Source organism: Clupea harengus, chromosome 8 (genome assembly GCF_900700415.2).
Source record: "Clupea harengus chromosome 8, Ch_v2.0.2, whole genome shotgun sequence".
In the NCBI taxonomy this organism is placed as follows: domain Eukaryota; kingdom Metazoa; phylum Chordata; class Actinopteri; order Clupeiformes; family Clupeidae; genus Clupea; species Clupea harengus.
In genome coordinates, this window is record NC_045159.1 from 7,479,281 (window position 1) to 7,502,625 (window position 23,345).

Consider the following 23,345-nt stretch of genomic DNA (forward strand, 5'->3'; position numbering starts at 1 on the left):
TGTAACACGCAAGTATATATTATTGTTGTTTTGGCCAGGTTGTGCAGGGGTAATACATCTTAATATGATAGGTGGCAACAAACAAGAGCAGGAATGCAATGACACAACTTACTAATACAATTATTTATATAAAATGATATATATAAAGTTGAGAAAAACTCCATGAGAAAGTGTGAAGAATAGTACAATTTGTGTCAACAACTGCTATTGTTGTTTTACAAGAACAGTTCTTGGGTAGACTTACAGTATGTGCCCCCTTGCAAACCAGGGTTATGTACTGTCCACAAGGGGGCGACAATCATTTTACAGACTGCCTCAGTGGAGATGGAGTTTAGATTTGTTCTTATCTGTAGCGCTAGAGAGGTCATCCTCACAGGACCTTTACTAACTATGCTATTAGTAGCTACATGAAAATGCTGAATTACCTAATACCACTAAAAGATTCTCACAGATAACAGCTCACCCTGGAGACCGCAAGGGTGGACAACACCAATAAATCTACATGTATGTGAAAGGTAAGCTGTCTGAAACTAGGTGCTAATATTACTCCAGGGGCCGAGCATCAACACAACTTTGATATATTTAGCAGGTATGCACTGGCAGCCCCAGGTTTTGTTCATAGGGTTCAGTACTTCTCACCTATAATGTGGTATTGAAACATTCTCAAGGTCCTACCTGACTCTGAAAAATTCACGTCAACTGATGGTTTCTTCCAGATTACAGAAGCCTTTTTTAAATATTAATAATTCCTTACTACTTACATTTGCTAGCCTCTTAATAGACTGCGAGAAAAGGGTAAAAAATTTACTGAAATGTGGAACTAATCGAGTTCTAAACATTAAATAATTTATATGGGAAATATAAATATCACAAGTATCCAAGTGCATGTAGTCCTCACCTGTTACCTAGGAAATGTACTTTCTTTGTAAGGAGGGTTACATGGGAGTCAAACCCACTCCATAGCTCCAACCATCAGTACATGAACAGGCTGAGGCAGAGGGCCTTCCACTGAGACAAGATGAAGACATGTACGAGAGGGGATCACAACACAAGTACAAACAAATCCAGACAGAATTGGAGAGCAACCATGACAGCTTTACTACCTCAATTTCAAAACAATAAATAATAACAGGATTTATTGTTGTGCCAAATTAACAAACAAACAGTTTTCCATTTAATCTTGTACAAAACTAACGTTGCAACAGAAAAGTCCTTAGGCCCCAGTTCTGGGTCACTGCACCTTTTTCCTGCCTATTTTCAAGTCCTCACTCGACACAGACACATGCATCATGCACTGAGCAAAGAGACACCGAGGCTGTCTACAACAACTCAGCCACTTCAACCTACTGATGTGTATTACAGGATTTTAACTTAGAAAAAGTGTGTGTCTACATATATGTGTGTGTGTGTGTGTGTGTGTGTGTGTGTGTGAGAGTGTGTGAGAGTAATGTGAGCATAAACACATAAATCACATGGCCCTCCTGGACATCAACATCTCTCGAATGTTGTCTTCAGCCTCCTTCACACTGCGCTCAAGGTAAGTCTTCTTTTGCTGTAGAGAGAGAAGACATAAGCATTTCACACACATCCTCAAACGACCAAACACACACACACAGTTCACTTCACAGTAAACACTCAACAACATGAAAATGTTCCATATCAAATAACCAAATTGCTTTTCATGGGCTTTGTTGAACACTAAATTCAATATGTGAGGCTTGTAGAGAGATGGTGAAGCAGTCAGTAAGCTCATGTGAACTCTTCTGAGCCAAGAGCCACTGATTTTTGCTCTTAGACATCTGAAACGACTGGTGGATGACTGGACGTGTCTTACACACCCTGCATATCACTTCACTTCACTTATAAACTGCTTTAAATAAAACACCTGCAAGTGGAATTACAGTCAGTAGGGATGTGCAAGCCTACACTTTCCAGCCAGCAACATCCACAGAGGGAACAAAAAAAGAAGATAACAACTTTTTAAAGGTTACTTATTGTAACTGGTTTATCCAGTATACAAAAATAGGCACCCTGACAGAGTAGTCATTGTCTTCATGTCTTACAACTGTTATCTTGTACAATAGCAAAACAAATCGGTGGGAACTGAGAGAGAAAGCGTAGGACGTCATCTTATTGTAGTCAATGTGGTGGTGCTATCTGAAACAGGGCTGTCCCATCAAGACACACAAGGCTGGCTTTGATCAAAGAAACATGCATCAACAATGCACTCCAAGGCTTTGACTCAAGCTAAGTTGCTCATTTCTAGGTCTTAAGCATGACTACCCAACATGCATTTTAGATAGCAAGTGGAGATGCAGGAAGGCGGGGGACTGAAAACAGCCGTTAAAAAAATAGAGGTCAGAGATTGGTCATGGTCCTTATCCAGATATGCTGAGGTGCCGACACCCATGGGGCTGTGACTGTCATCCCTGTGTCCAGCAGGTGCGCACGCCTCACTAAATATGGAAGTTTACGTGCGCTTGCATGGTGACGCAGGAGAGCGCGACTAAAACAAAAACTCAAAGGAAAGGCAGTGCTCTAGATCCAAGGCACTGAGGTCATCCTCTGGTCCACTGATGTTGACGTGTACACACACACACACACACACACACACACACACACACACACACACCCCCCAAGAATTTAAGCAGATTTCAACCAGACTGTAGTGCCAATGTTCCAAAGTTCTACCACACACTAATGTAATATCAGAGTGGAAGTCCTCTATGACAATGTGGGAAAAAATACATGCGAATTCAGACCCATGGAAGTCATGTGTATCACACAGGCTTAAAACAGATATGATGGGTAACAGGGTGCAATGTAGTCAGTCTACACATATTTGGACAGACAGACAGCAGCTTTAGCCACAGAAACCTGAAGCAGAGTCTGGGGGAAGCTGTGGTTTTGCTCTATCTGCCAAATCAAAGGTTCTTCATTGTCTCTCAGTGAATGGGTCTCCTAGTTTGTCACCTTCTGCTTATGACGCCATGAAAAAAACAACAAAAAATAAACAGTCCTTTGTTTGCAAGTCATCACTGGGACAGGAGTAGAGCCACTTCTCAAGCTATTGTGTTGAGTTGACAAATGGTCAAATAAGTCTGTGATGGAGAACATCCTAAATGATCAAGTGGAATCTTATATCTTACAGATATTTATACTGGCCTACAAGGTTCTGGTCAGTTTGGTTTATTTCATAGGGATTTTTGATTGACACAGGCATCCAAAAAATAAGTAAGTAAATAAAAAAATAACTGTACAATAATTTTAAAGAAATTCCAACACAGAACACAAAATAAATGAATGAAACTAGTTACGTTTCAAGGGTTGGAATATACTAGCTAAGACCTCAAGTGCACGCAAAATATAGGCATGTAGGATAAGCTCCAAATCAACTACTTATTTCTTACTTTATAGCTTCATGAATACAGTACGTTTAATTGAGATAATGTGCGCTTAACTCTCCTCTATACTCTCCTCTCCAGATTTCATGTTGAGCACCAGGTTAGGTCACATTCTGTTCAAGTGCACTCCTCCACACATCCCATAGCTCACTCCTTCACCCCCCAAGCTTTGCTTTTCTTCACATCATTTTGATTAAACAGGAGTATGTCATGTGAATTTGTTTGTGCCCATCACATGCTCATTGCCTTGGAGTGTTTGGGGGAAGCATGCAATGCATACCTGCAAGTGTGACAGAGTGAGAGTGTGTGTATGTGTGTGTATTTGTTAGGGTAGGAGAGTGAGAGTGTGTGTGTATGTATTATTGTGTGAGAGTGAGTGTGAGAGAGTGAGTGTATATATTAATGTGAGTGAGTGAATGTGAGTGTGTATGTGTGAGTGTTAGTGAGAGTGAGTGAGAGTGTGTGTGTGTGTATGTATCAATGTGAGTGTGTGAGTGTGAGTGTGTGTATGTGTGAGTGTGTGTGTATTTGTTAGGGTAGGAGAGTGAGTGCGTGTGTATGTATTAATGTGTGAGAGTGAGTGTGAGAGAGTGAGTGTATGTATTAATGTGAGTGAGTGAATGTGAGTGTGTATGTGTGAGTGTTAGTGAGAGTGAGTGAGAGTGTGTGTGTGTGTGTATATATTAATGTGAGTGTGTGAATGTGTGTATGTGTGAGTGTGTGTGTGTGAATGTATGTGTGAATGTATGTGTGAGTGACTAAGTGTGAGTGTGTATGTGTGAGAGTGAGTGAGTGTGAGTGGATGAGTGTACATTGTACTCATAGCTTAAATGTAATGACAACCAGTTCACATTTCCTGGCCTTGATGGAAGAGTTCATGTTGTAAGCAACAGTTACTATGAAAGACACATCATTGATACTGAAAGCTATGAAAAGGAATTTGTTTTCATGCACCAAATTCAGGACGCATACTGATTTGGTCACCAACATACCCATTGAATTATGATTTTCTTTTTTGTAAGAACTTGTTCTCCAACTCTCCAAAAGAGAAAAAAAGGGAATGTTGTCCACTGGGTGGCATACACCCATAACTGTGGTTGTGTGGAGTGGCATGTTAGGACAAAGAGAGGGGAAAAAACGGTTGCCATGCTGATGACAAACAAATCCACAACGATGAAGGCATCCAGAGAGAAAAGTGATAAAACATTTATCTGATGTATGTCTCAAGGATTCCAAAAGATCAAGGCCAACATGAAGGCACAAATGTTAGACATCATACGTCACCCAGCCATACACTCACCCAGACACATCCTTGCTGAATGCCACACGTCAGTCCGGCCAGACTAAGAGATGTGTCAGTACCACACACACACACACACACACACACACACACACACACAGACCTCAGAACATCACGTGCACTAACCCTCAATGAAATTCACAACTTCTCAACAAAGGAATTGGAGAGACTGCTAAAAAACAGTTAAATAAATCACAAACAGTGAATTAATGACTGGATGAATGAGTGAAAACTCATCTGATGATTTGGTAATGATTTTGGACAGCCAGGAAATCGTATTTTTTAATCATTTATTTCTCCCTAATCAGAAAAGTAAACATTCCATCACTCTCACAACACTAGTAATATTACGACACACACACCGACAGAAGGATTTGCACAGACGTGTCCTGAGGAGCTGAGGTTTAGTCTAGCGCATTCTATCAGCAATTTATGACCCATCCCTCCCAGTCTGTAGAAAGCTGCCTGCCACCTGCACAGTGTCAGTCAGGGAGCTTAATATTCAACCCAAGCCACTACAATTCCTGCCAGACAGGAAACAAGTCATCCGATTTCCTTCATTTGATCTGCCAACCTCTTTTACTATACCAGTGACTCAAGTACATTCCAGTTCATTCTCTTTCCTGTGGTCTTTCAGTCAGCTTTTCCTGTAACGGCACGGCTAAGACTAAGTGCCAGGATAGGGCACTAAAAGGATTGTATATAGATTGTATATAGTGCGCATATGTTTGGATACGCATTACAATATTGTGTGGGAGAGGATGAAGATACACTTAAGTCTTGTACATGCCTCAGTGCTTTCAGTGACATGTCTGACACATTGCTCTTGACTGGGCACAAAATTCAAAATCCACACGCTCTCTGACAGTATGTCAGTCTGTATCAGAAACAATTATATGCAATACTGTGCAATGAGGAAACGGTAACCCATGGATTTCTCTGACCTGTCTGCAAAACACGCCGTGCAGAACCCAACACATCACAGCACAGTGGGGTATGACCTCAAACACCAGCCTGAGACGTTGTAATTGTAATGTACCTTCCCTAAATATCCCAAATCGCAAAAATACCAAATGTTGTTTAAAAAAAAAAAAAAACAGCCTCCCAAATGAGGGGGATCAGAAAGTATTTGATTATTAATTAACAGGCCAAAATATTACAACAGCCTTTTAAACCAGGATGCCTTCATGACGTACGCACTAACGATGGCACAGCTGCCTGCTGGGTGAGTCACTGCAATGCCCTGGTCATTTCACCCTCATGGCACACCCTCACTCACACCTGTTCCCACACACACACGTTCCCAAACAGATCCAGGCTTGTGTGTAGACTAAGGTCAGTCACTAAGCAACAGGCTTGTGTGTAGAGTAAGGTCAGTCACTAAGCAAGTATCCAGGCTTGTGTGTAAAGTAAGGTCACTAAGCAAGTATGGTTTGAGGGTTGTCCTCTATGTTTTGGCTAACCATGCTGCACTGAAGAAAAAAAACACGGCTTCTTTCTTAAAATAGATGTTCTGGACGAACCATATATTTATGGTCTGCCATGGGTCACATGTCCACAAGCAGAGGGTGGCCGGCCACAAAGCCGCAGTGACACCCTTATATTCAGCATCTTATCATGAATCTAATGCATTGCTCTGCATGTTTTGAAGATCCAAGATGCCAAGTGAAAACAAGAATAGTGAAAGGCCATTAGGTTATTAGGACAGAATGGAAATACCAAAGCGTTGACGTTTCCTAAAGTGGTACTTGCAGTCATCTACCCTGGAAAGGAACTTAAATTCATTTCAACATATGAGGAAATTACCAGCTGAGTCAGTATCCTAAACCACAGTGACGAGAGCCTTCTTCATTACAGATGTTACGTAGGTTTTCATCAGAGCTTCCATGCAGATGCAATGGAGTAGTGATGCTGTATGTGACTGCTATGAGACCAGACACAGTGTATTCAGAGTGGGAGCGCATTGTGTATTGAGTTAATAACAGTTATGCAAGATGCGATTGAGGAAGCATTTGAAAGGAAGTATGTAGAACTGGTAGGGGAAGCAAGGCAATGAGGTTGGCAAGCCCACACAGGACCAGTGGTATTAGGTATTAGAGGCTTTGTAGCTAAATCAACCACAGCACCTCTGTTGGATTTTGGTTTTCAAAGATGGTCACTCAAAGGAGCTTTAAAGGAGTTGTCTGAGGCTGATGAAAAAGTGAGCCAGTGGTTGTAGCTGAGGCGCTCACAGACTACTTGGGGTCGTGAATTAACCTGAACTAAAACTGGGAAACGTGAAATCTTGTCAAGGTGTATCCGTTGTTGTCTCTGGTAGTGGCATGTATGAATGTTGCTTCCTGCTACTCAGATTTTATGGTAGGGCAGTGAAGGAGTGCCTTTCCGGATCTCTGTTACAACATACAGCATGTGTTGCAGCGGTCTATAGTCAGTTGTGTCTTGTTGTATCTATGGTTGGGCAATTCTTATATTGGTTATGTTGCTGGCTATAAGTGCTTGCAAGTGACAGTAAATGGATTGGCCGCTATGGGAAGTTCCCAACCAGTAACTCAAGGATTTAACATCTTTTCCTTTGTATGACTGAAATGACATCTAAACATACTATACTGTTTTAAACCATACTATGAAATTTGAGGGAGACCAGTTTTAACCTCCAGTGTCTATAAACACTTATGTGCCACAAAACAACTACAAAGAGATTTTTCTGTGCGAAGAACAAAACCCATTAGTCTGACCCAAGTCTGTCAGAAAAAATGCAAATAAGATGAAGGCAGCAAATAAACTAAGTCTACTACTGTCCTGCTCTACGTGCTATGTTCAAATACAAGTGTTGCAACATAATTCACCAGTGGTTATGTCAATCAAATATTCAATTCAATAAATGTACATCAAGATCACAGTGCTATATACAGACACTTTATGAGGCTCACCTCAAGCTCCTTGATCTTGTTATCTGCTGTCTTCTGCTTCTCTGTCAGTTGATTGCTGATCCCATCTTTAGATTGCAAGATAAACCTTACAAACACAGAGATGATACTCAGTTTAACAAAATATTAATATTTTCTCTAGCTTAATAGTTGTCAAGGCAATTTGGGTGCCATATACATAATTTGTATTTATCAATTCTACTATTTGCTTTTATAACCGACAGCCAGAAAGGCCTTCAATGAAAATATCCTTAGGGGGAAGGGGGGGCGATCATTGTTACAGCTCAAAGGCGATACCTACATTCGTCCAACTCCCTCGTACATCCGCGTACTATCAAGAAGAGGTGTTAGTTCGGCATGTGTCAAATTGGCATGTTTCTTTATACGGTTCAGCTGTTCAATCTGCAGGTCTGCCAACTTCACCTTTTGCTGGGTATCAATGACTTTAGACTGCAGCTCTCCGAAGGCCTGTTAGGACAAAGCGAACATATAATAGCCAAATATGTTTTGCAGGGGAGGGTAGGTAGGAAAAACAGGCAACACAAGACGTTATCAACGTGAGTCGTTATCAGAGAGTTACAAATCATAGTTATGACAATGTTTTCGCGTTTATCATACGCGCCATCAGACTTTAAAACAAATTACCTCCAAACACAAGGCTATATTGCTATGAAGCTAGCTAGCGCAGTAGGACGAAAATGTTGACATAATAATCTCGTTACTGTATGAAACAGTTCATATATCAATTAATCCACTGACACATTGAGCACGCAATACTATCTAAATAAACTTTAGGCCAAACGTTAAACCTTCAGCCAAGTAGCGAGCTAGCAAGCTCAAGCTACCCCAAAATGTTAGCCAAATACCGTGAAGTACACGTTGTGGGCCTTTTTCCATTTTTAATGGAACAATGGATATTTTGAATGGTACAATGGCAACATTGAACATTAACAACCGCATCATGAACGCAGATATTACCCCGAAATATCGTAATAATGCATCAAACATTACCTTTTTTAACTCCAAATCTATGGGGGTCGCCATGTTGCTGAGGGAAAACACGTGGTCTCAAGCACAATAGGGCGTGACACCGCTAATGACGCTCTCAGCACCTGTGTATTACTAACTCACACAAACTCGAGAAAAGTTGTTACAATTGTTACAAAATATCTGCAAACTTTTGCTTGCCCTGCATGTAGCGTAAAGCTGTTAGTAGTGCAGATCTCAAAGGTAGGGGAGTTGTTTGTACTGAGAGGATTCGTTCAATTGTTCCTTAATCAGATCTTATTCAGTTCACTAATTGTCTCAGATCTTTGGCCTCTTGTCTTCGCGTATGCGTTACTTTATCGTACAGTAAATAGTGTAAAGCACTAAATCATCTTGCGTTACAATTCCATTACGTTGGTGCGTCTATGAATTAAAATAGGATCTGATTTTGTTTATCTTGGCAAAATTGAATTGGATTTAGACTGCTATAACACTGCAGCTGAAGGGTAGCTAATAGGGTGTATGAAAGGTTTGCTGTCACAAATGTAACCACAGGTAGGGCAGTACAACAGTGTAGCCTGGGCCTGTCACAACAAAATGTAGCATTCACTCATTTTCTAAGACAATAATCAAGGCTTTTGTAATTATGCATCAACAGTATTTATTTAAATTCATGGAATCAATATTACACTGCATTTTCTATGCCCCAAAGGGTCAGAAGGCTTCTTGAGCATGGTCATATATGGGCAAAGTGGACAGTGCAGAACCAGCTCTCAAGTGATGTCATATTGTGGGATCAGAATGTATGCAGCAATTTTCTTAACATGTCACCATTTCAAGCATTGCTACATTCAAAGTGAAATCATATTTCTGTCTTAAATACCACAGTGAAGGTTACAAAACAACAAACAACAATTTAAAATGACGTCACATAGCAGATCATTAACATAAGCAGAATATCAAAAAATTAAATCTGATTGCCTCATTAAACTTTACTTGCATAAATATTACTAAATCCAAGGTGTACATCTTAAAATAAATAATAAATAAATACTTAAATACACAAATAAATTAATGGAAAAGACCAAATAGCAAAATGCAACATACTATTAAAAAGACCATTGAGGGACAAACTTAAGCTTATAAGCAGCAATGATCTCAACTCAGCTACACATCAAAACAACTATTCAATCCATCCCTCTACAACTTTGGCCTTTAAATAACTTTTTTTGCATTGTTGCAATGCATTGTTGCATGCACAAATGCATTGTTTTTGTATATCCACATGGTACGCAGCAAGGGTGCTGGGTGGGGTACAAATGTTCCTCCCCACCATCAGTGTTTCAGTTTGGAAGATGGATTCTTCTTTTTAGCTCCACATCTGCAGGAAGTTTCCCCCCATGAGAGACCCCGTATTCCTGGCTTATCATTCTACCAGAAGATCTCTCTCCTATTCATGACATGACTCAAGAAGAGCGCCAGACAGCACCTGTTTAGACCAGACTCCATCCTTTATTCGAGGTAGACTTTCTCCTTCTCCCTAATAAATGTTATTAAGATAATCAGCAATACAGTCACAGTAAATTATCATCACATACATACATATACTGTACATGCATACACTGTACATACGTCCATACATTGATCAATGTTCAATGTTTTATCTAATATTACTTTCACCATGTTACTTACATATTGTTTCAGAGGTGGTGGACTGGGGTCACTTCAAGAGGAATTTTTTCCTCACACTCTGCATCATGTTTGTGTTTCTTTTGATGTCTGAAAATCAAAGTTTAGGTTATGTGAGCTACATATCAACATATATACAACATTATGAATGTTAAATATAAAAAGTGGTACACAAACCTGATCACCAGCAAAAGGCTGAAGACAGCCAGGCATAGAATGGAGAGGGCCACTGCGATTATAGGTAGGACTGTTGTCAGGTCATAACCATGTGTTTGCTTGGTCATTTCCATAATGATGTGGTGACATCTCATTCCACTGAAACCTGGCTGACATCTGTCAATGACATTATTCAATCCATGAGTAAAAACTCTCAATGTGATGAATATAAATGTGCAATAAAGGGGTGACTAAGAAAATATGAATAGAAAGGAAGAGGAGAAACCCACTTGCAGTATGTCTCATTCAGTTCCCAGTGGTACTGACAGGTTCCGTAAATGCATAAATTCTTATCAGTATCCAGACAGGGATTACTTAGGTAATTTGTCCTGTCTGTGGTCCTCATTTCTACAGTGTGAGCTGTTAATTAAAAAAAAATTATTGATGGATCCCATGGTTTAAACACATATTTAACAACACCCTGCATTGTGTTACACATTCCCTCCAACGTGTGAGGAACACAGTTACAGAGTTTATAGGTCTATTTCAAGCTGTTAAAAAAGTCTAAAGGTTGAAAACTCTGCAGTAAGGTACGTAGTGAGAACTGAGGGCTAATTACCAGTTGGGACAGCCCGATAATCAGTTTCGGTCTCATAACCTTCCGAACGGTACATTTCAACTCCAAGTGTAGTCCGTCTGTCACTTCCAGAGCTGTATGTGCCAACTGATCTAGGTGTATCGCCTTCGTGTAAATCTATGGATGCGCAACTGCAGAGTCTGAAAAACACTTCATAAAGCGCATGCAATGAAAATTAATAAAAGGAACGGTAGAACACAGAATGGACAACAAAAAAACTGCTTTCTTCATCTAAAAACATACTTGTCAAGTCGTCTTAAAGTAGGCATATTCTATGTGTAATTTAGGAAGTATTAAATGTATTGCGTTGTTGAAAAGAAACCTTACCGAGGATATAGAAGAACATGCTGTCAAACCCAATTCGAGTCTTAAAGCTTTGTCGTCTAAAAACGATCTTGAAATGGAACATGTTTCTGCTGTACGTATGCCTATTCAGAGAAATCTGCCTTCCAAATGGCCAATAGGCGTTTTACAGACCGTGTAAGAGCGGTCTTCTGGTAATTATATACTAGGCCTGCCCTCTCAGGTACCTCCTCTCAGTGAATCATAACCACACCTCATTTAATCAGATAAAGGCCAGAGTTTCTCAACTGCTTGGTGGCTGTATCATTCTGAGTGTTTCTTCAGAACTTTAACATGACGTTTGTAGAAAATATATGAACAGTAGCTTTTATTTTGAAATGGAAAAGAGTATACAAAAATATTCACAAAAATCTTACCTTTTCATTGAGGTAAAATAATTGAAAGAGTTTTTTTTTTTGCCATTAAATAAATATTATTCTCCATGTGTGCCACAATTATTGCCACCCCTTAATTTAATGTTTTGTGCAGCCTCCCTTTGCCAAGATAACAGCTCTGAGTCTTCTCCTATAATGCATGATGAGGTTGGTGAACACATGGCACGGGATCTGAGACAATTTCTATATACAGTATCTCTCCAGATCCTTCAGATTCTGAGGTCAACGCTTGTGGACGGCTTCAGCTCATCCCACAGATTTTCTATGGGGTTTAGGTTGGGGGACTGTGAAGGCCATGGCAAAACCTTTATTCTGCGGTCGGTGAACCATTTTTGTGTTGATTTTGAGGTGTCCTTTGGATCATTGTCCTGCTGGAAGGTCCAACCATGGCCCATTTTAAGCTTACTGGAGGGGGCTGTTAGGTTTTCATTTAATATCTGCTGGTATGTGATGGAGTCCATGATACCATGTATCCTAACAAGATGTCCAGGGCCTTTGGAAGAAAAACAGCCTCACAACATCAAAGATCCGCCACCATACTTCACAGTGGGTATGAGGTGCTTTTCTGTATGGCTATCTGTCTGTCTACGCCAAACCCACCTTTGATGTTTGTTGCCAAAAAGCTTTATTTTGCTCTCATCTGACCATAGAACTCGGTCCCATTGAAAGTCTGACTTACATTTGGCAAAATGTAGGCGCTTTGGTTTGTTGTTGATTGACAGCAGAGGCTTTTTTCTGGCAACCCTCCAAAACAACTTGTGGTGATGTAGGTGGCGTCTGATGGTAGTTTTGGAGACTTTCTGACCCCAAGACTCAACTAACCTCTGCAATTCTCCAGCTGTGATCCTTGGAGATTTTTTTGCCAGTCGAACTATCCTTGTCATGGTGCGTGGGGTCAATGTACACACACGTCCTCTTCCAGGCTGATTCTTAACATCTCCTGTCGCTTTAAACGTCTTAATTATTTCCATTTTTTTTTCTTTCAATAATTTTACTTCAATGAAAAGGTAAGATTTTTGTGAATATTTTGAGTGAAAGACCAAGAGAATAAACAGCAAAGACATATTTTTCATAGCCTGTTTTGCTCAAATTCACTAGGGGTGCCAATAATTGTGGAGGGCACTGTATGAGAGGCCAAAGCGTCGGCTGGAATAGTGCTGTAACGCGAGCGGAGACACAAATCTGTTAGAAAAGCAAAACGTTTAGCTTATTACTGTAATTATATTGCTATTTAAAGTATTTTCTTTTTTAATTTGCGATGTGACTTATTAGTTATGTTATAGCCTATGCTGTTTTGTGTGTGGGAAAGAAATCCACTTGTACGTATTTAGCTAATTTGATGAGGAATAAATATAACGTGAAGTTTGACATGAGCAATGACAGTGTGGTAAAAATCTCTTTATAATCTATCTGATGTCAGATAAATGCATGGATAAAAGTATGTTTATGTCCCTATGTTTATGTTTAGATTTGTATGTTTATTGTATGGTTGTAATTCTATCCAATTTGTGTTACGATTTAATGACATGTGCAATTGTGGGTCCCATGGCCAGAGCAAGAGCCACTGCACTAGACTAAAAGACAGATCGGTATATTTGACGTACAATCATAGGCCTGTTAAATAAGTCTGATACATTCTTGTCATAATTGCAATCTACGGGTGATTATCATTTCCTTTATTTATCAATCATCCTCCCCCTCCTTCCTTTCTTAATGTTATTTGCTTGCCCACTCACGCATCCTTTTTGAAAGAAAACAGCCATTACTGAAGACACAGACGTATCACACCTGTTGTTACTACACATATAAACTGACCTTTTAAAAACACCAGAAAAAGGAAAAGCTTAAATTATTTCGAACAAACTCTGAATTGCATTAGGCCTACTTCATGTCGCACTCAGTGGAAATTGTAGACAATATTATTATAAAAGCTCTAGATACAGTGGGGAAAATAAGTATTTGAACCCCTGCCGATTTCGCAAGTTTGGCCACTTGCAAAGAAATGTGTGATCTATAATTGTAATGGTAGGTGTATTTTAACAGTGAGAAATAGAATATCAACAAACAAATCCAGAAAACTGCATTTTATAACATTTATGACTTTATTTGTATTTGATGCAGAAAATAAGTATTTGAACCCCTAGCAAAACATGACTTAGTACTTGGTGGAATAACCCTTGTTAAGGTGCTCCGGTGTTTCTCATATGTCCTCTGACCCTCCTCATTGTCTTCTCTTGACATCCTTGATGACGTCACACTTCAAACCATTTCTGGGGCACGAGTGGGTGGACTGAGGCCAGAAGAAAAAACAAATAACATGTGGGATCAACCTTATATCGACCTTGAGGTCTGTGTAGAGTGGGTAACGTTACATTGACTGGCAAGTAGTCTATAGGTGTCTATATAGTTATGCTTAAAAAGATTTATGTTGTAAATATGTCAGGAATGTATGTACAGTACCAGTCAAAAGTTTGGACACACCTTCTCATTCAATGGTTTTTCTTTATTTTTAATTTTGTTTTACATTGTAAATTAATATTGAAGACCAAACTATGAAGGAACACATATGGAATTATGTGGTAAACAAAAAAATGCTCAACAAACCAGAATATAAAAGTATGAAAGTAGCCACCTTTTGCTTTCATGACAGTTTTGCACACTCTTGGCATTCTTTCAATCAGCTTCATGAGGTAGTCACCTAGAATGGTTTTCCAACAGTCTTGAAGGAGTTCCCAGAGGTTCTGAGCACTTGTTGGCTGCTTTGCCTTCACTCTGCGGCCCAACTCCTCCCAGACCTTCTCAATTGGGTTTAGGTCGGGTGATTGTGGAGGCCAGGTCATCTGACGCAGCACTACATCACTCTCCTTCATGGTCAAATAGCCCTTACATAGCCTGGAGGTGTGTTTGGTGTAATTTTCCTGTTGCAGTCCCACTGAGCGCAAACCAGATGGGATGGCATGTCGCTGCAGGATGCTGTGGTAGCCATGCTGGTTAAGTATGCCTTGAATTTTTAATAAATCACCGACAGTGTCACCTGCAGAGCACCCCCACACCATCACACCTCCTCCTCAATGCTTCACGGTGGGAACCACACATGTAGAAACCATCCGCTCACCTTTTCTGCGTCTTAAAAAAAGGACACGGCGGGTGGAACCAAAAATCTTAAATTTAGACATATCAGACCAAAGTACAGATTTCCACTGGTTTAAGGTTCATTCCTTGTGTTTCTTGGCCCAAGCAAGTCTCTTCTTCTTGTTGTTCTTCTTCAGTAGTGGCTTCTTTGCAGCAATTCGACCATGAAGGCCTGATTCACAGTTCACTCCTCTGAACAGTTGATGTTGAGATGTGTCTGCTACTTGAACTCATACCTGAACGAATGTATGTGGGCTTTAATCTGAGGTGCTGTTAATTTGCGGCTTCTCAGGCTGGTGACTCTAATGAATGTATCCTCGGCAGCAGAGGTAACTGTTGGTCTTCCTGTCCTGGCGCGGTCCTCATGAGAGCCAGTTTCATCATAGCGTTTTATGGTTTTCGCAACTGCATTTGAGTATACATTCAAAATTCTTGAAATCTTCCGGATTCACTAACCTTCCTGTATTAAAGTAATGATTGTCTGTCGTTTCTCTTTACTTAGTTGAGTGGTTCTTGTCATAATGTGGATTAGAACTGTAGTCGAATAGGCCTATTTACTGTATAACTGTGCACCAACCCTGCCTCTGCATAACACAACTGATGGTCTCAAACACATTAAGAAGGCAAGAAATTCCACAAATTAACTCTTGACAAGGCACACCTGTTAATTGAAAACCATTCCAGGTGACTACCTCGTGAAGTTGCTTAAAAGAATGCCAAGAGTGTGCAAAGTTGTCATCAAAGCAAAAGGTGGCTACTTTGAAGAATCTAAAATATAAAACATATTTTGGTTTGTTTAACACTTTTTTAGTTTACCACATAATTCCATGTGTTCCTTCATAGTTTTGATGTCTTCAATATTAATCTGCAATGTAGAAAAATATTTAAATAAAGAAAAACCATTGAATGAGAAGGTATGTCCAAACTTTTGACAGGATGAACTTTCTAAATGCCTTTTCAGCTTTGTTAATGGTAGTTTTCCACTGTGTATAAAGAATAATCCAATCAACTGTGTGGGCAGTCAAATGGTTTTTCACTCGACATTGTGAAATCCCGGTACATTTACCCCTTCCTCAGAAGTGATGAAACTACACATTGACACTCCCAAAGAAATGCAATTTGAATGGTATACAGCTCTTGCAACATTACAGGGAACACTCCGGTTGAGTCCACATTAGCTGTGGATCAGATACTGCTGCCCCGACAGCTTGAAACTTGTCTGTAGAGAAGATTACAATAGGTTCTAAACTGAGGCAGGACCACGTTGAAGAGGGTAGAGTGTATATAGTAGTATGCAATGAATAATCCGGAATCCAGATAGCTTCTGTGCGGTTAGAGTAACACTATGCCACAATGAAACACTTTGAGGTTATGGTTTTATAGGCAACTAGTTTTGGGATCATCCTCAAATTCATTTTGATAGTATATGGTCATATGGGTAAACACCTGTGTTTTTCCCACTAGCCATCCAGGATATGCACTATATAATCTGTTTCCTCACTGGAACACCTTGCTAAAATGGCTTTCACAGCATGACATTGCCAGCTATACTGCCAAAAGACACCAGTTAATATGTTGACAAGCTTCTATCAGTGTCAACTGGGCTGTTGGTGGTGTTTGCAAGGTATTAAGCCTGCTAGTTTTGGAACAGAACGCCTTACTAATCCACAGAAAAGGTAGGCAAGGACCTAAGAGGCAGAACATTGTTGAAGAAGTTTATTTACTGTGGACAACCAAACAAGAGATTTTTGAAGGAAATGAAATATCCTTAAGAATATTAATAAAAATATGCATATCACATGTATTAAATTCGTATGAAGAAAAACATTTTTTTCCGTTTCAATACAAAAACAAACAGAAAACTATTCCAACAATGCTTGTTGACATTATAAAAGTTGATATTAAATCCAAAGGTAAAGAACATTTGACCTCATGAGAGGAAGAGCTAGAAATGTTTGTAGCTTCTGTCACAAGCAGTCATCACCGTATATACAAAAAGCACACTTGGCTGGGACGGGTTACAAACTGTGCAACTTCAAGCCAGACGGAACCGATTTTTCGCAACCCATGTGTTATCTCCACTTCACAAGTCAAAATAAAATGGATGCACCGATTCTAGTAACAAGGTTACAGAACAGAGGGATAAAAATAAAACCTTGGCCTTGTTTTATCTTGCAGGCATAACAGATGTTGTCTGTACAGTATCTAACTAAAAAACAAAAAAACAAAAACAAAAAAACACTGAAACATGCTGGAATCTGTTGAGTCCTCACATCCCCCAGCCTGCCCCCATGCCATTCATGCCGACCGATCCCCGACTGCCGCCATAGTAGCTGCTGTTCATTCCGCTCTGGCTACCTGACAGAAGACACAAATACACACGTTTGGACCAAGGCATTGTGAAGTAAAAGGTGTAGTGGTAAGAATGGAAAATTAAGGGAGTAAAAGTATACTCTCCTACCACACACACATTCATTATTTGGTGATGGTAATAACACACATCAAGACATCAAATAAATTCCTATTTGACTCAATTATCGTCCAACCCTACACAACACACAAAGCTGACACTTACTGTAGTCATTGTAGCCGCCCATGCTGGACTGACCACTATAGCCACCTTGGTATCCAGTGCTCATCTGTTGGCTACTGTGCCCGTAAGAGGATGGGCTGCCTGTTAAACAAACAAATATAATTAGAAATAGTGATTCTACATAATATGCACCCCCCTGTTTCCCCACAAGTACTGCTTGAAGATCTTACTCATTCCTCCCATCATTTGGCTGCCATAGCCTCCACTGCTGCCCCCTGCTGTTGAGTTTAGGAACAGCTCAATATAACGGTGCTCTGAAAAATGAAAAAGGAGAAGCACATGAAATAAAAGGTAAGGGACTCCGGACATGGATTCAGTTCATTTAAAAATACAAAGGACTGAATGGGTGACACAGAAGCACCACTGCTTAAGTCTCATCTCAGACTTACGCATGCTGGCCTTGTCTTTTGACATGGCCGCCACGGCATCCTCATGTGTAGCAAACTCCACGTCTGCTTCCCCCGTCACCCTGCCATCAGGCCCAACCTCAATGTGCACACGCACTGGGTTGAGTGGAGAGAAGAACTACAGAGGGGAAGGCGAGAGAAAAAAAAGATTTCATTAAATCTTGTCTAGAAGGGGTTTCAATATTCTACTGAAAGCATATGTAGATCATTAGCTCATTAGTTTATCTGGCACACTAAGACCCAAAGTTACTTACACTATAGATGTCATTTTCTGAGGCTCGATATGGTAGTCCCCTCATATGCACACAATGACCGGTCGTGCTGTGGAAAGTTGAGCCACCTCCCTCACTGTAGCGCCCATCTGTGAAGCATAATTAAGGAGATAAAAGCATCAAGTTAGACATTCTGTGATGTCCTTTTATTTTCCCTAATATTCAACACAACTATAACTGAATATAAAGGATAAATATAACAAACTGCTCATCTCTGATGTCAAACTTTCATGTTTAAAGCATCATGCATTCAAAAAATATTTCCGCACGTTTTTTGTAGGGCGCTGGTTTGCATTATATCCTCATTCATTTGGAGAGTATATGGTCATATGAGGGAGATACACACCTCTTGTTCCCACTAGCCTCCAAGGCTCTTCACAACTGCCAAATATATCAGTTAGCAAGCTAGGTAGTTCTGTTGGCGGTTAGCAAGCTAGGTAGTCCTGTTGGCGGTTAGCAAGCTAGGTAGTTTTGTTGGCTGTTAGCAAGTCGGTTAGCGTGCTAGTTTTAGTCCAAATAGCCAAAGGACCATCGGAAAACCTCTACATGTTTATTGTAGTGCCAACATCGAATCTCATACCAAAGTACTGAGTCAGAAACAACTCACCTCCACCATAGCCGCCACGCCGCATCCTGTCAAATGAGCCACCTCGACTCATGCCATTGTAGCCTCGCCCCCCACCGCCGCCGCCTCCGCCACCACCGCCGCCGCTGGGCCGGTCATACGGGCTGGGTCTCTGCATGCCGCCCATGGCTTTGCGGGGAGGTTCGTAATTTGTTCGGACCTCAGCACGACTACTCTTGAAGATTTCAATATACCTAGGAGCACAAGGACAAATATTAGACCCAATATTATCACCCTAGAACACAGAGGAAATCACCAGTAGCAATCAACATAGACAAGGACTGAAATAATCCTGGCCTTGTTATTAGGGACAAGACATATTTTACACAGCTCTGAACTAATGTGGCATGAAAATCTGTTTGCAGTCTGTTTAGGAGTCCTCAGAACACTGAACATGTTTTATTAGCCATATTTATATGCAGTAGGCATATTTTAACTAAAGGAAAGCGAGAGCCCTCCCACCCTCCCAGGGAGTTGTTTGCACGTTTCCAACTGACATAGTTCTGTACAAAAAGACAAGAAGCGTACCATCGAACTGACAGTGTCAAGTGTCCAATATCGGTCAATGGAAGGGTCAAATTGCATAACCAGACATTTCCCTGTGACTAAGAAATCCATGTGCACAGGGAGGCTGGCCCTTAGAATTTGAATACAACTGGAACCAACAAGTACTCAGGAGGGTTTAGGAGCTTAGTGTTACTTAATGTGTATGTCACAGTGCAATTACCTTTAATGAAATAGTTTGGAGGACAGAGTTAAGACCATCTTAACATAGTTGAATTCCAGATTCAAAATGGGCCACTAAATTGTACTACTGATACACCTGGTGCAGGGTCACATTTATAAATGCAGAGTAATTTACAGTTCACCACTCCCCATCCATTCAGAACTGCAGCCATGTGCATTCACTTATACACACACACACACACACACTAGTGTCCAGAAAGTCTTTACATGTCCCTTAAAGGTGCTGTGTGATGTCGATGTAGCATGTGCAGATTCATGTAATATGATGTTACCACAGAGGCGTTCCTCATGACAGTTAAATTCCATTAGAGAAGCAGCTTAACCAGCCAACCATCCATCCCCACCTGTGCCCTATTCTTTCCTTGTGTTTCTTTAGAGCCTTTTCAGCTATATCCTGTGATGCAAACTGCACGAAGGCCTCCCCCGTACTCCTCCCCTGGAAGTCCACCGGCAATGTTATCCCATTTGGCACGATTTCCAACCCTTCAACCCAAGGACAGAATACCCCAGTAGGGGACACATTAAATCACATGCCCATTCACAGTGCTCTCACTTCATCTCCTTCAGAATACAAAGAAAGAAAGAAATTAATAAAATAAACAAAAAGGTTACTCAGATGCCTTTCCACATGACCAACAATTACGCTCACCATTATTTGGCGACAGTCTTCGCATTATTATAAGTCTGAGTCATTTTGACGGTGGAAAAGGGTTTTCGCAAATGCAAAAGAGACAAGGAATTTTATCCTAAGGCGCAAAAATACCTTACAGAAGAAAAGTGGTATACAAACGGTTTGTTTGGCTTTTGATGGGTTGTATTTAAGGACCAGGGTATCTAAATCAGGCATTTCTCAATATCATTAAAAGAGATCCACACATCCAGACTTATATCATACGAGGGAGAAAAAAACCACCACACAATAATAATACAAAATTACAGGCGGTGCATTTGCTTCGGTATTTTTCGCAAAGCTAACATATCTAAGCCCGGGAGAGGTTTAAGAAGAGGCTTAATCATACCTGCGAAGAATTGGACAATCTCCTCTTTGCTGCACCCAAAGGGCAGGCCACGCAATCGCACCAGCCCGTCCCCATCAGTCTCTGGGCAGCTAGGCCCAGTATGCTTCATGACCCAGTCCATCTCGACGTTGTTTGATTTAAACACTGTGAAACAACACATTGACCTTTACATACATCTTTACAATAGTAAAACAAAGAACACTACAAATAAGAGACACTAGATATCCAACTGATACACACAATGCCTTTTTCCACATCTTACCCTCCACATATCTGTGTCCCATGCTTTCCCTGTCTTTTTTGAGAGCAATCTTCAAGTCATCCTCCGTTTCCAGCTCCACAAAAGCCTCTCCACTAGGCCGGCCTTCTCTGGTATAGGTAAAGTTGATCGCTGTGCCATTGTTAGCCACTTTACAATCTGTACGGGAAGCATATTACAATATTAGAGATTACATTTTGGACAATTAAATATATTCCTAAATAAAAAGACATTATTTCTAAAAAAAACATATAAGGATACGATTCATACCATTTCCTGAGAAGAACCTGGAGACTTCATCCACTGATGATGACCACGGTAATCCACGAACCCGCACAACAAATCCCTCATCGGCCATGTTTGGAGAATGTCAGGTCAGATCTAAATTATAATTAATATTACAAAATGACCATGAAGTTAAATCAGCACACTCTCGTCAAGCAGAGATCATACCAACTGGTGTTCAATGAAAGCCGTTTCTCCGTTATCGCGGAACACCTCTGTTGAGGTAGTCATCATTTGTTGCCATGATTTCATTTCGTTCTCCACAGAAAACTCCATTAACGTCCTAGCTTACTCAAAGACCGTTAACATTACTTCCACGGAATGTCCCTGCCAGGCAGGTTCAAAAGGGACATTATATGATACCCAAGATTCTCCTAACATTATGCAACAGAAAAAGCACGCACAACTGAGTCCAAATCCTTTAAGGTAGCCAAGCAGCTAACTAACGGTGGCGTCCTTTTACCGTGCTAGTCAATTGTCTTTAAGATAGTTTATCGATCTAGGAAACGATACAAAGAACACATGGCTAAATGTAGCTAACGTTAGCTAAGTAGAGACTAAACATACTAGCCAATTCGCTAGTATGTTTAGTCTCTTCTTGGTTAACGTTAGCTACTTGTAGGTGGTTTGGCTGACAGAAAAAAAAAAACACGAAAAGCCGTTCTCTGACCAACTTGGAGACAACATATAGCCTTACATCTGAGATATTAAGGCCAGGCCTAAGCCGTGTCGAAAATAGCTAGCTATCTAGCTACATTTACCTGAGATAGTTCGGTGTCGATGGCATTCTCACGCAATTTGAGCAGCTAATGCTAAGTTAGCTTTCAGTGGTGTTCTCATAGGCATAGGAAGACTAGTCTAGTTACGCCAGCGCTAAGCTACTTTACCATCATACCGGGAAACATGTGACAAATGTTAGCTAGCTAGCACATCCAATGCAAAAAAAGAACAAAAAAGGTCTAACTAGCGATCTATATATTATGATACAATTTGGACTGCGTAGACATTACAAGATCACACATTAACAGACAGATAGAGGCAAGTTGTTAACAGCCTTGGCTAAGTGGTTTAACAGTTACTAGCTTGCCGCTAAATTTGTACGGCGGTAGACAATGGCCCCAGGCCTACAAATCTGGGTTAGCTATCCTCGCTAGCGAGTTTGCTCAGCCACAATGAAAGACTACGCGCGCCTACATGAAGAAGTCGTAGACATATGCTTACATCCTAAAGCCCCAAACATTATTATTACAAAAATGATTCCAGAAAGTCCCCAAGTCATGCAACAACAATATACATAGTTAAGATACTATTACCTTTAAGTAATTCGTAATGAAATTGTCACAGCGACACTGCTCAATGATGCACACTCCAATCTGAACCGAGACCGCGCTGCGCGTGCGCTACCCGGTGAGAAGGCTTTTTGGTTCTTCCGTTTAGCAGCGTGAAACTAGCCTAAATAGTGCGGGTCGCTTCCGGTCTCGATTTCTGGATGGGAGACGGTAAAAAATCAAAGTAAAGGCAAAACTAAACGATCTTACTTTGATTTAATCGATGTAGCGGTAAATCATTTTGAAATGGAATGCTCTAAAACATATGTAGGGCTAACACATCGCCCCATTTCACCAATGTTGTTAGCCTAGGTTTTATATATATGCTTTTGTGTGGAATATCAAACCACACTAATTGTTCCGAGAAATGTCTCACCTTAAAATAAGAAAAACCTCCCTTTTACGGCACTTGCGTCACTGCACAATGAAGTAAAAATGAATAATCACTACATCTCACAGATTGCCATTCCCAATAGCATGGAATAATAATTACAAGTCCAATAGACTGGTGCTGCAAAAGTTGTTAGGGTGAGACAACTACAAATTGTACCCTCTTAACATAGGGGTCAAATCTCTTTATTAGAGGGTGTAGAACATGATTGTGAAATAAAAAGTGGGGAATTGTATCCACAATCTTTCAAGCAAGGGGCCTATAGAGATCAATAGGCCACGTATTTGAAAAGCTGTGTATGCCATACGGACGACAATTTACCACTTTTGAATTTCAAGATCTTGTCCTGCACCTTATAATAAAGAGATTTTACCCCTCTGCAATTTGAAGTTTTCTCAGCCTAACAACTATTGCAGTAACAATGTATGTCAATTACGCCTGTAGAGGTCA

General features: G+C 40.4%; 3 protein-coding genes across 3 annotated transcripts; all 3 read right to left on the bottom strand.

Moving 5' to 3' along the window:
- Positions 1-1,074: 1,074 nt before the first annotated feature.
- Positions 1,075-8,751, bottom strand: pfdn1 (prefoldin subunit 1). The gene is made up of 4 exons (XM_012835748.2): positions 8,643-8,751; positions 7,933-8,099; positions 7,635-7,719; positions 1,075-1,552 (listed from the first exon to the last, which is right to left on the bottom strand). Exons 1-4 carry the CDS (start codon positions 8,673-8,675, stop codon positions 1,469-1,471), a joined length of 369 nt encoding a protein of 122 aa, XP_012691202.1. The 5' UTR covers positions 8,676-8,751; the 3' UTR covers positions 1,075-1,468.
- Positions 8,752-9,259: 508 nt separating this feature from the next.
- On the bottom strand, positions 9,260-11,579 carry hbegfb (heparin-binding EGF-like growth factor b). The gene is made up of 6 exons (XM_031572803.2): positions 11,428-11,579; positions 11,083-11,250; positions 10,754-10,883; positions 10,485-10,640; positions 10,311-10,397; positions 9,260-10,158 (listed from the first exon to the last, which is right to left on the bottom strand). The coding sequence occupies exons 1-5, from the start codon at positions 11,507-11,509 to the stop codon at positions 10,319-10,321; spliced, it is 615 nt and encodes a 204-aa protein (XP_031428663.1). The 5' UTR covers positions 11,510-11,579; the 3' UTR covers positions 9,260-10,158; positions 10,311-10,318.
- A 5,091-nt stretch (positions 11,580-16,670) lies between these two features.
- On the bottom strand, positions 16,671-22,610 carry hnrnph1l (heterogeneous nuclear ribonucleoprotein H1, like). Its single transcript, XM_012835783.3, has 11 exons — positions 22,490-22,610; positions 21,162-21,272; positions 20,895-21,050; positions 20,633-20,776; positions 19,958-20,096; positions 18,849-19,060; positions 18,224-18,330; positions 17,952-18,087; positions 17,733-17,816; positions 17,545-17,643; positions 16,671-17,327 (listed from the first exon to the last, which is right to left on the bottom strand). Exons 2-11 carry the CDS (start codon positions 21,247-21,249, stop codon positions 17,239-17,241), a joined length of 1,254 nt encoding a protein of 417 aa, XP_012691237.1. The 5' UTR covers positions 21,250-21,272; positions 22,490-22,610; the 3' UTR covers positions 16,671-17,238.
- Between the last annotated feature and the right edge of the window lie 735 nt (positions 22,611-23,345).

Excerpts from the sequence above, each read along its gene's own strand:
- pfdn1 (XM_012835748.2), bottom strand. The coding sequence starts at position 8,675 with ATGGCGACCCCCATAGATTTGGAGTTAAAAAAG. Across the intron at positions 8,100-8,642 it reads TAGATTTGGAGTTAAAAAAG|GCCTTCGGAGAGCTGCAGTC; the intron begins GTAATGTTTGAT and ends TTGTCCTAACAG. Across the intron at positions 1,553-7,634 it reads ACAAGATCAAGGAGCTTGAG|CAAAAGAAGACTTACCTTGA; the intron begins GTGAGCCTCATA and ends CTCTCTCTACAG.
- hbegfb (XM_031572803.2), bottom strand. The coding sequence starts at position 11,509 with ATGTTCCATTTCAAGATCGTTTTTAGACGACAAAGCTTTAAGACTCGA. Across the intron at positions 10,641-10,753 it reads CTGAATGAGACATACTGCAA|ATGTCAGCCAGGTTTCAGTG; the intron begins GTGGGTTTCTCC and ends TGTCATTGACAG. Across the intron at positions 10,398-10,484 it reads AGCCTTTTGCTGGTGATCAG|ACATCAAAAGAAACACAAAC; the intron begins GTTTGTGTACCA and ends TTTGATTTTCAG.
- hnrnph1l (XM_012835783.3), bottom strand. The coding sequence starts at position 21,249 with ATGGCCGATGAGGGATTTGTTGTGCGGGTTCGTGGATTACCGTGGTCA. Across the intron at positions 20,777-20,894 it reads GGGACACAGATATGTGGAGG|TGTTTAAATCAAACAACGTC; the intron begins GTAAGATGTGGA and ends GTTGTTTCACAG. Across the intron at positions 17,328-17,544 it reads GGGCGGCTACAATGACTACA|GTAGCCAGAGCGGAATGAAC; the intron begins GTAAGTGTCAGC and ends GTCTTCTGTCAG.